Here is a 12125-nt window from a genome sequence, read left to right as displayed (position 1 = left end):
TGTACGGCCCACAATTTGGAAGGGTTGGATTGAAGGACTTATCTACCACATGTACAGTAACTCAATTCATGAGTATGGACGGGATCATACTCCACCGTGTATCAAAATTCCAACTGTAAATGGGCTGGGCTGGCCCTTGGCCTTTTGGACGTAGCCCACTTTGGACCGGGCCACGTCTATGAGCCCGTCATCCTAGACTGAGCTTGGACCGGCCCAACCCGTTTAGGATTTCAAGGGCATTTTTGCCATATATCATGCAAAATGGTGGACACCTAATGAACGGCTCAGATCGTGTACAAAAGCAGGAAGCCCAGGTCAGACCTGAGCTCATGACATGAACAATCATCACGGGCTGGGCTTGGGTCTGTTTGTTTTGGGCCATGATGGCCCGGACCCGTACGAGATAAGGGACATGATAATGTATCCCCATGATGAATGGGCCCCATCTAAGAAATCAGGCGGGTCCACTCATCACGTGAGCAGCACATGCATGTTGATGGTCGACCAATGTTGTCATTTTCGTAGCCGTCCATTTCTTCGTGTACATAACTGCCTTATGAACGTCCCAGATCCCACGCGGAGATTCCATAACCGCACATCTGCTGCGTTTGTATTTGGCGCTTGAATGTTGGGGCGCCTGGAATTAGCGATTCTCATAAGGATAGATGCGGAAGAGTCGGCACTCGTCACCGATCTCTCCGTCAGAGATTCTTTGGATTCGAAAAGATAAGAGAGAAATTGCGTCTGTAAGATTCTATATATTGTAGGAAGCGTTTGGATGTTCCATGCAATCTAATCTAATAATAACCTCTGAATTTCAACTACAACGTATTTCTCTCTTCGCAATAACTCTGTTACGCAGGTATCGTTTCTGTCATTGGCAGTTTTTTTGGTGACTGTTGGTGGAAATTATATGATTTTTGGGAATCTTTGAACTTGGTTTTGGTTCTTTGGGTGGGTATGGGAATTTTTTGAATTGGGTTTTTGTTATTTGGTCTGATTATGATGATTTTTTTTATTTTATTTTTTTAATTTTTAAATGTAATGAGGAAGTTGGGTGGTAATGGTGAAATTTTGAGTTCGGTTTTGGTTTTTCCGGGGCTGTGGTGAATTTTGAATTAGGTTTTGAGATTTATGGGGTTGTGGTGGAATTTGAATTGAGTTTTGATTTCTGTGGTGATTTTGAGGGGTTTTAAGAAGTGGGACTGTCTCTTTCTTTGAGATTGGTTTCTTTTTACTTGCTGATTATGGTGGACTGGAATTGGCCTTGGGGCTATCATGGTTATTATGAGTTCGTTTTCCCTCTGTCAACGACTCAACCATCAAGTTCTTTTCATCACCCATTGGGACCCACATGCTAAAATGGTCGAATGGTCTGAACGACCATATTCTAGTTACTATCATAAATAAGTGATTCTTTCATAATCACCCTTCAGTAAGGATCCTAACCTTTAATTTTTAAAGCTGAATGCGAGCTATTGAAGTTCTTCTTTTCATTGTTCTAAATTCATCTACAATAGTGATGGTTGAAATCAGTTCAATGGTGGCCTGTATAGCATAGAGTTCTTAAAATGGATGGTTCTGATAATTGGACCACTCAGTATGTGGGCCCCAGTGGACGGTGACATACACTGGATCCTGAGTCACAACAGAGGCAAAACTCGGTTGGTGATTATTATGGCGGGAAACTTCAATTGGGTTTCTTGTTTTCCTGGTGACATGCATAGTGTTTGAATTGGGGATGGTGTTGCCTATGTGATTTATGAGAGGCTGTCGGTCTGTTTGAGTGTTTTGCTGCTGATTTCGCAATGGGTTTTGGTGATTTTCCATGATTTGGTCTCTAATGATTTTTCCTTTGATTTTCATGGTAAAGTTGTATTTTGATTTGGGAACTAGACCGTGGATGGAGCATATCCATAAATCACACTTACCAGATAATCCTAACCGTCAAATGCCATAGATTGGGCTGTTGAAAGAACACGTTCAGCAGTCCAAATTCATCAGGTGAAATCAGGTGATTAAGATCATCAGATCAGTGTGATTTTTGAACTGCTTCCATGCATGCCATGTTATGGTGAATGAGCAACAGCTTACCATGTTCTAGCTCTTTGCTTTTGGATAATGTGGGATTGAACCTGTGACCCAAATGTCGTGAATGTTATGTTGTAAGCTCCTAACTTGAGTGAGGCTTCATCATATTTTCTAAGTGATTTTATATTGGATTTTGGGATTTCCTGGAGCTGTAGTTTCAGTTTAAACTAGTGGGTCCATTCCGTGGATGGTATCCAAACACACGGCTGTGGATTATCTATCAATGGAAAGCTTTTTCAGGAAAGATAGAGCTTTTGAATGCCTTGTTAGGGAATTTGGATTTCTGTTTCAAACAATGAGTGTTTTTCTCTCTCTCTTAGTATCTCTATCTCTCTGAGGCCAATTTTAGAATTGAAAATTCTTGAATGTTTTGCAGTTCCTTCTCATGAAAATTGTTGAATGTTCTGCAGTTCCTTCTCATGTACAAACCACTATGGAGATGCTCTCACTCAAGAATCAAGGCGGTCCACTCGTCAGGTGGGCCATGGGTTATACAAAACAAATGTACAGCTGAAAAAAAGAGTTGGCTGAAGTATTTTTAGCCACCCAACTATTTCTAACTTCATGGTCCGCACCAGATTTATTTTTTCATGAAAGCATCTACATTGCCAGACCCACCTGATGGATGGCTCAGATATTGCACCTGTCAGCCACAGTGAGATGTGTGGTGTGTACACAAGCCGTCTTGTACACACGTGGGCTTAGTGAAGCTCTACAAAATCACCCATCTCTTATCTAAATATTCCATGGTTGGATTTTAGTTTGTTTTATAAAGATTGAATTTCTTATTCAATATTCAACATTTCTTCTATTTCGTTTGCATTCACACTAGTTAGAAACGATGCCCTGTTTTAAATGTTTCCGCCCATTTGTCTGAAAGATTGTCTGCTTCAGCAACATGTATTGAATAATGAGAAGGTGATGGCAGCTGCGGAAGCAAGGGTCGGCCATTGCTTTGTCCAAGAAGATGCTAAGAGAGCTCCGGAGCTAACTTGCTGCCTGTCATCATCATCTAAACTGCAGTCTGATGCATCTGATAATGATGCAGCAAGCAGGCCAGATCAGCCTGCCCCAAGTCTCATGCCTATCAACTGGAATCCTGGCAATTCAAATCTACAGGCTGACACAAGATGGTGGCTCCAGTTACAACCCAATCACAAGGATTTCACATATGAAGGACTAGATGCCTTGGAGGCCAAGATTGAAAGGTTGAGAGATGGCGAAGTAAACCCCACTTCTAAGCTTCAGCAGGCTCCACTTACATCTGTAGATGATGATGTTGGTCTTAAAAAGAACGGTCGCTCATCTTTGGAGTTGAATTGGAGGGTGTCGGCCCCTTGCTTGAAGCATGATTCTGATGCAAGAGTGCAAGAGTTGAGGGATGTAAACAAGCAGACACTGCAGCCGCTCAAGCCCAAGTTGTGTGTGGGTCAATACGGATTGTTGATGGGTCAATTTCAGATGCCCCTGAAAAAGCTTCTTTACATTTGGTGATGAATACGATGGGAGGTGACTGGATCGACCGATGGTGGTGGACCGCTGATAAAAATGAGCTGGCCACCTTGGTTGCACTTAAGTCGACAGAGCAGATTGAGAACTGTGATCTTCCACAGCCCACAGCTATGCATTTTTGAAAAGGCCCATTTGAATATCTTGAGAACTTTGATCACAATCCAATTCTATCAGTGCCTTTAGACTGGAAGATATGTTCTGGCCTCTGCAAGTTTTCTGATTGCACACATACTGGTCCTGCTTCTGGGAGCATGGATGGAAGATGTCGGCCTTCTGATGAAGTGGGCCGCTTGTTCTATGATTCCAAAAGATTTTGCAGGTACTTCTTAATGCACATGAACGTCGGGCATGAAAATTTTCCATGCATGATTTCGGTGCTCAAAATGCCAAATAGTAAGCATGAAGTGGAATCAACATGCATGAATGGAGGTTTTCTTTTCTTTTATTCACTCAGTACCACAACTTCTGGTACCATACCATCTTTTCTCCCAATGTGCCACTTATGCAAGACATCGCTGCCATTGAAATGGTAGGCCCCACCATGAATATCACCCTTCTCGAAACTCAGGCTGATCCACACAGTAGGTGGATTGCACTGGTATGTTGAGCCAGACTGTTGGCTCACCCGCCTGATGAGAAGACCAGCCTTATTTTAGTGCCAGCTGATATTCATGGTGGGAAGTACCACTTCCATGGTACATATTTTAGGTTGTTAGCTACAGTTTTGATAATTTGGAGCTGTCACCCCACACCTGGTATTGTAACTGCCCTGACAATCTGTTAATTTCAAGTCAGTTCTGAATCCCTCCGGGCCCACATGCAGGTGGGCAGACTCTCTTAACCACCCATCATGTTGGGTTATAGTGGACATGGTATAGTTCAACTTGAATCAATATCTGACCATTAATGGGGACCATTGTAAAGAGAACTTCTAATGGTTGATCTTCAAATTTTCAACAGTTCAGAATTATTCGATCATGGTCCATCTCCAATAGAGCCCACAAGATGGAAGGTTCCAATTGTCCACTCTCCATCTCTCAATTACGCCTTTCTACCATTTCATTCTCGTGTTCTATGATCGTTCGCAGCAACACCAATGGCTCCGATGATGCCATCAAGGGTCCAACCCAAATGAGTCGGTTGTCCAAGACCGATCCTAGCAAGGAGGCTCAGCTGATGGAAGCACTTCGCCATTCCCAAACGCGGGCCAGGGAAGCTGAAAGGGTGGCCCAGCAGGCCTACACTGAGAAGGAACACATCATCAAACTCTTCTTCCGGCAAGCGTATCATCTCTTCGTGTGCAAGCAGTGGCTGCTAGTGTTGCAGCTGGAGACCCTTCTCCAGCCAAAGGCCAAAGGCCGTCGGATCACATTCTCGCCGTTCTTGCCATGGATGTCGTCGAAGAAGGCGAAACAGTTGAGGAAGGGTGCAGATAAGGTGACACGGAGAAGGGTGGGCCGGCAGAAATATGACATTGGTAAGTATGCTGTGGCTATTGTGGTAGGGATGAGCCTAGTTGGTGCTGGGCTTTTCTTGGGATGGACCATGGGGTGGTTGCTGCCAGCCTTCTAGATTGCTTCACTTTTGCAAGTGGGGTTCAAGGTTGAGTGATCCAGTTGATTGGTGGGACCCATAGCAGGTGGACCATGACAATCCCAACCGTTCTATCAATGGCCTACAGATAGATGCTAATGGGAAATGCAGCAATGGTCCATGTTCAATTGAAAGAAAGGCCAAAGATTGAAAGGCTGGTATCTTCCAGTTTGGCGCATTTTTTGGTTTGGTCCAACCATCGTCGGGGCCAATGCAGAGCACTGTATCAATCAACCTTTTCGGTACATGGGCTGAGCCTAATGTATTTTGTGTACATATGTGATTTGTGATGTATGTAAATGCACTGTTTTCAGTATCGATAATAGCGCATGTTTCGCACTGTCGGGATATGGCAACATATTAGGTATTGCATGAGAAATATCACATGCATCCATGTTTTTCGAAAACACTGAGAAACACTGCACATTTTTAAAAAGTCGGCATTACATATAACTCAAACAATTATTAAAAAAACAAGTATACATAATAAGTTTTCTTTATGTAGGGTTTTAAACTATGCAAGGCCAAACGGAGATGATGCGACTGTATTAAAAATAATTAAAGACATGTACACAAACACAACCTATACATTTTAAAGTAAAAGTAAAAATATGCTTGTGATGTGCCCTCGGTACACCTGTTTTAAAGTAAGGATCCTACTCTTGTTTGTAGTTGAATATGTGTATTGTAGCTATTGGAGTCATTCGTCGATAATCATATGATCCATATTTGTACTGCAGCACAAAACTAGAATTGTCCCTCCTACTACTGATGTTCATGGACCTCATGCTCTGAGCTAAATAATCTTCTTTATTACCATTCAGTTGCTTCTTCCGAAGATGAGTGCAAGTCTAGTTTTGAACAATATGTGAATGAGGACAAGGGCGAGAATCATGGTCTTCAACCATGGACAACGAGCGCATGCCCAATATTTTTTAATTGAAAGATTTATTTTTTTAAGTTCCACCAACCCATAGATTAGAACCTCATCTATTCCCCATTCATAATATAATGAGAGTCTGGTTACTCAATTTTCCTTTACAACCTAACATAAAAAGACTCCGTCAACTATTTGGAGTCATCGAGGTGAAGATTAGTTTCTTATAATTTAATGAGCTTCTCCTATTTCATAAAAAATAAGTAGGGATAATATAATCCTTACGTACAAGTGGCGCTAGCTAGCGACGATCGGAACATCACACCCATGGATGAATACAGTAATTTCAACAGACAATGGTCTGTGAAATTTTTAAGATAGAAGTTATACAAATCCTTAGACCCAACTAATCAAGAGGTCCCTCTTGATTAAACGTTTGTATTCTAAATAAGCCTTCCATAAACCAAGCAGGGTGCATCTTTCTTCTATAATTAGCTCGCAAAACTCCTTAGCCGGGATAAACTCTCTAATATTACTTTTTCCCCACTCTAATTGCAAGTTAAATTGGTGTTGTTGGTTAATTTTTGTAATTTTTATTTTAATTTAAAAATTAAAATATAATTGATATTAAGATCAAGTAGCGCCGGTAAACATATAAATATTAAGGCTAAATAACATTTGGTTGACTGATTTTTTAAATCATTTTTAATTTTTTAATATTTTTTAATTAGGGAAGAATTTCTTTTTTAAAAAATTCTAAAAGCCATGGAAAAAGGATTTTATGTTAATATGATTTATTATATATATATATATATATATATATATATATATATATATATATATATATATATATATATATACTCTAATTGCAAATTAATTTGGTGAAATGGGGAAACTTTTGAAATGTTTCCAAGTTCTGTCATTTTTCCTAAATTCACAAATGGGAGGTTAAATTTTATGGTTGAGCATACAAAATTACAGATTATCTTTTTTGTTTTATTGATTCCATGTAATTTAAGGGAAAAAAATTATTAATTCTTTAAATAATTTTTTTTTAAAAAAAATCCCTAATTTCTTTTCGAGCCCACCCACCCTCCTCACTCGGTTTTTTCATCCAAATTTGTTTTCCTCCCAAAACAATAAAAAAGGAATGATTGAAATCAGCTTAAGAAGGAAATAAAAGGAAATATTTTCAAAGAAATGAATTTATTTATTTATTTTTTCTAAATTTTAGAAATGAACTAACTTTGGAATATTTGGAGTTTATAATTGCAATATTTACAAAATACCGCTACTATTAATATTTCCACCATACATATTTTGTGAAATATCGGATAATACTGGGAAGTATCATGATTTTTAGGCGGTTTCGCAATGGGGAACCACAGACGGATGATATCGGCGGCCAAAAGTTGAATGCTAAAATCAAATGGTTAAGATTGTCTAATCAGCCTGGTTTACGGTCCATAACAAATCTATGGGGCAATCGGACTAATGAGCGGCCCAGATCCAATATGCGGTGTATTTGTACAACAGTATATGGTGGAGATGAGCAAGTTGATAGTGGGCCATGATTCATTGAAAATCTTCTAGCTTGGATGATTCTAACCATTCAATTCGTGGTCTGCAAGGAAGTGGCTAAGAAGAGAAATGCAACGTTAGTGCACGTTCACCTTAAAAAAGGGCAAAGGCCGGTGGCCAGGATCTTCCGATCTGGAACATTGTTTAGGCATAGGGAATCAACGGTGGGGGATCATCAGATCACGGAACCAAATTACCCACTTGAACTACAATGCGCATCAATTACAACGCACTCGAATTGTGGCAATCCATCCACCATAAATATAGCACAATACATTCGACCATTTCAATCTGGAGCCTTCAAATATTTGGGGCATAGCCGGAAAACCGGACTGATGGAATGATCTCAACCGTCCAACGGGTAATCACCAAATGGACTTTAAAAGAAAATGACCAACGGTCCAAATTCAATGGGAAAAATCAGGTATTAAAGATCAAATGATCAGTGTGATTTCAGCCTACACTGCATCCACCACGAGGCCCATGACATGAACGGTCTGGTTTTCCATGCATGTACTAAAATTTAGATTACTACACGTTTTGGCCGGGTCCTATCATTTTCTCTCCGTGGAAGAAATTTCCAGAGGGGCAGGTCCTACTCTAGGGCGTTCACGAGGCAAAAAAAAACAAAACCAATTTTGGCGATCAAGACTGTTGAATTAGTGGGCCACCACATTGATGGTTTATTGGCCAGAAATTTTATTGATTAGAGACGCAGAAACGTCTGATTTTTGTGCCTTTGCACATTAAAAACTTATAAAGGGCCACACAAGTTTTGGATAAAGCTGATATTTGTTTTTATCTTTCATCCAGCTCTGTGGGACCTTATAAACAGGTTGGATGGAAAATAAACATTAAGGTGGACATTTCGGTGGGCCCCAGGGAGTTTTTAATGGTGAGCGTTCAATCACCACTGTTTCCTATGGTGTGGTCCACCTGAGATTTGGATATGCTTCATTTTGGAATCAACCCCTAAAAGGAGCTGGAAAAATGAATGAACGGCATGGATTGACAAAATATATAGCAAGGTGGGCCCCACGGTCAGGGCTTTCGGTGAGGCTCCCCCACGTTCAAGGCCCCTACCTTGGATGGTTATCAAAGTTCGTTCCTTTTTATTTCCTTTTTTGGATATGATTATCCACATAGGTTCCCAGAAAAGGAAAAAAAACATCAACGGTCGGGATTACTGCACAGTGCGTATAAGAGAAGCTTTTGTACACACTTCGAAATCAATCGCGATCATGCCTCTTTAGAATCTGTACCACTCTAATGTCCACGTTCAACGGTGTACGTGAACTTTCACGTACGACGGTTTATTTCCTGCCAGCATGGCATAACATCCGTTCCTTGAACAAGGTTAACGGCAGCATACAGATCGACTCGAGGCGAAAACTAAGATGGTGCATACTGCGTTCGTAACGTGGTCTACACCGTTGAAATCAGATGGACCGCCGATGGCCTGACTCGATGTATTTGTGGGGCTCACCTGATGAGTGGATGTTCTAAATTTCGCTCCTGGTAATATTCGTAATATGGCCCACCATTTTCTCGGCTCAGATTTTCCACTTACATGACGCCTAAGCAGATAATAAACGAGGTGTATTGAGAAAGTTCATAGCCAGCAATGTATGTACATATTCTCCGGTGAACACGAGGTCGGTGATCCGCGACCATAGGACCCACCGTCACGTCTGGGTCTTATCTCCATGCTGTCCATCCGTTTTTCTAGCTCATTTATGAGAGCGGATGGGCAGGTGTACATCACATCAGATATATAGCTGGGTACGTGTCGTGCGAAGGCGAGCACCGACGCTCCTCGAGCTCTTAGTCGTACGAACGGTTCAAAGGAGATCAAAGTTACGTGTGCCCCACAGTGATGTATTTATTATATCTACACCGTTCATCTATTTTTAGAGATAATTTTAGAAAATTATCCAAAAAAAGAATCATATCCAAAGATCATATGGACCACACCACAAATATCAGCGGAGATAATGATTTTCACCGTTAAAAAATTCGTAGGCCCACATAACGTTTATTTTCCATCCAATCTGTTCACCATGTCAAAAAGACCTGAACGAAGAGGATTTATTTATTTTTTCCATATTTATCCAAGACTTCGGCGACCCCAAGAGGGTTTCAATGGTAAACATTCAATCCCCCTGCTATTTTTCTTTGTGGTCCACTTTATGGTTAGATCTGTCTTATTTTTTTGTCTCAAGCCTTAATACGAGTTCACCAAATGTATGGACGGTTTGGATATAACAAATACCTCATGATAAGATCCACAGAATTTGCTGACGTAAATAAAACATTTATATAGCTGGTGTGAGGTACACCAGCCAATCCGCTTCCACTTCGGGCATGAGCTAGAAAATGAAGAGAGACGTGGATCTTAGACCTTTGGTAGACCACACCACAGGAAACAGAAAACCGCTAAAAGTTTCTCAGGGCCACCATTAGGTGGGCCGCGGGAGGTTTTTAATGGTGGGCATTTAATCACCCCCTTCCTGCTGGTGTGGTCTACTGATATTTGGATATGTCTTATGTTTCTGACATTTGGATTTCTTTTATTTTTTTTCCATTACTCTGTATCAGTGGTTTTCTTTATCACCGAAGGAAAAAAATGAGCAGGGTCAATTGTCATATATGAGTTGTTTATAAAACGGGTAAAAGGGCTCTCAATCATGCCTTATTTATAAGGTCCCGTCTTGTTGTCTAGTATTTTAAATTGGTCCGTAACAGGGTCTATTGATAGGCCACTTGAGTCCATCGAACATGAGTGGATAATGCCGATGCCATTGACATATGCACGGAAATCTGAAAAATAACATAATTTGTTATTAGATAATTTTTGAGGTTGCTACTGGATGGTACTGGAGGATTTCCAATATCAATGATTGATCTTCAATATGTGTCAATGCCATCGAAGGGACGTATCTACATAAGTAAGCAATTTGTTTCCTATTTCAATAATGAATGATGATAGTATAAATAATTAGTATAAATGGGATTAATATATTATTAGAGTTCTCTAAGATAATCTTAAGAGTTCGAGAGCATTGTTATGATTTCAATGAGATTTTTTGATTTGTTAGAATCTATAAATACATCCATCTTTTATAATTTTGATTCTACAATAGAATGTTTCTCGCTTTATGCTATAATTTTTTCAACGGAATATTTTTTATATAAAATTCATGTGTTTTATACATGTTTGGTTTGTTTAATTGAGTTTGGATTTGCTTTCACTAAACCCTCAACACACCTAATAACCGCACCATAATGAATGTGTTTTATTCAAGCTGTGCTATCTAGGGGTGTACATCGGGCCGAACCTAGTCGAACTGGGTATAACCCAGCCTGGCCTGGTCACCAGTCAAATCCATCCCGAACCTCGCCTGGCCCGGTCACCGAGCTAACATATCTAGCCCGAACTCAACCCTGTCAGCAATCGGGTAAGTTCAGGTCAATTTCGGACCTTAAAGCAAGTTCATAGGAAGAGCTTTGACAAATTCAAAAGGTTAAGATAAGGATTTAGAATATATATAAACGGCCAAGTCGGGCCGAATTGAAACATGTTCGAACTTGGCTCGAACTTAATTTCGAGTTGAAGAAAATGGCCCGTCTCGAACCGAACTCAGTTCCGAGTCGACTCGAGTCGAACTTTTTCGAGCCGAGTCGAGCAAGTTAATCGGGCTAGCCCGATTCGTGTACACCTCTAGTATTATCCCTCGAATTTTTTAAATAATTTTAAAGTATGAATCCAACAATAAAAAAGATTCAAATCAAAGGTAGACCATGCCATAGGAAAATAATGACAATTAAACGCCCACCATTAAAACCTTCCTCCATCCAACCTTATTACTAGGTTACACATACTTCGATGAAAGGAAATTACAAATATAAGCGATCTAAAACTTTTGTAGCATCAAGGGAGTTTTTAACGGTGGGATTCAATCACGTATGTTTACTGTGGCTTGGTTTAAATGATAAGATATACGTCACGTCTGAGCTCATACCATAAAGTCAGCCGAACAAATGGTGTGGATAAAAATGAACACGTCATGATGGGCTACAGATCACAATCCGTTAGTGACTGGCTACTGGCAGCGTCAAAAGCGGACGCGGATTAGATACGGCCAGGTTGAGCTGCAAGGGTCGCTACTGAAGTGACGTTATGAACCCCACCATGATATATGTTTTATATCCATACCGTACATTCATTTGGAGATATCATTTTAGGGCATGATCCGAAGAATTAAGCAGATCCAAATCTGCAATGGACCCACCATAGAAAAGAGCTGAGAGACTGACGCCCACCGTTGAAACCTTCTTGAGGTCCACCATAATGTTTATTTGAGACCTAACCTGTTCACGTGTTAACTCACGAAGGGAAACCACAGATATCAACTTGATCCAAAACTTTCGTTGCTCTTAGAAGTTTTTAATTGTACCGTTTTCTGCGGTA

At 40.4% G+C, this 12125-nt stretch overlaps 2 protein-coding genes across 2 annotated transcripts; both read left to right on the top strand.

The window, feature by feature from the left end:
- Positions 1-626: 626 nt before the first annotated feature.
- Positions 627-3585, top strand: LOC131246895 (uncharacterized). The gene is made up of 3 exons (XM_058247362.1): positions 627-862; positions 2502-2568; positions 2986-3585. The coding sequence occupies exons 1-3, from the start codon at positions 786-788 to the stop codon at positions 3583-3585; spliced, it is 744 nt and encodes a 247-aa protein (XP_058103345.1). The 5' UTR covers positions 627-785.
- LOC131245219 (uncharacterized) lies at positions 3536-5554 on the top strand. The gene is made up of 2 exons (XM_058244526.1): positions 3536-3922; positions 4692-5554. Exons 1-2 carry the CDS (start codon positions 3855-3857, stop codon positions 5173-5175), a joined length of 552 nt encoding a protein of 183 aa, XP_058100509.1. The 5' UTR covers positions 3536-3854; the 3' UTR covers positions 5176-5554.
- The last annotated feature ends 6571 nt before the right edge of the window (positions 5555-12125 follow it).

Source organism: Magnolia sinica, chromosome 5 (assembly GCF_029962835.1).
Source record: "Magnolia sinica isolate HGM2019 chromosome 5, MsV1, whole genome shotgun sequence".
In the NCBI taxonomy this organism is placed as follows: domain Eukaryota; kingdom Viridiplantae; phylum Streptophyta; class Magnoliopsida; order Magnoliales; family Magnoliaceae; genus Magnolia; species Magnolia sinica.
The sequence above is the reverse complement of the archived record's forward strand: the minus strand, read 5'-3'. Positions and strand labels throughout refer to the sequence as shown.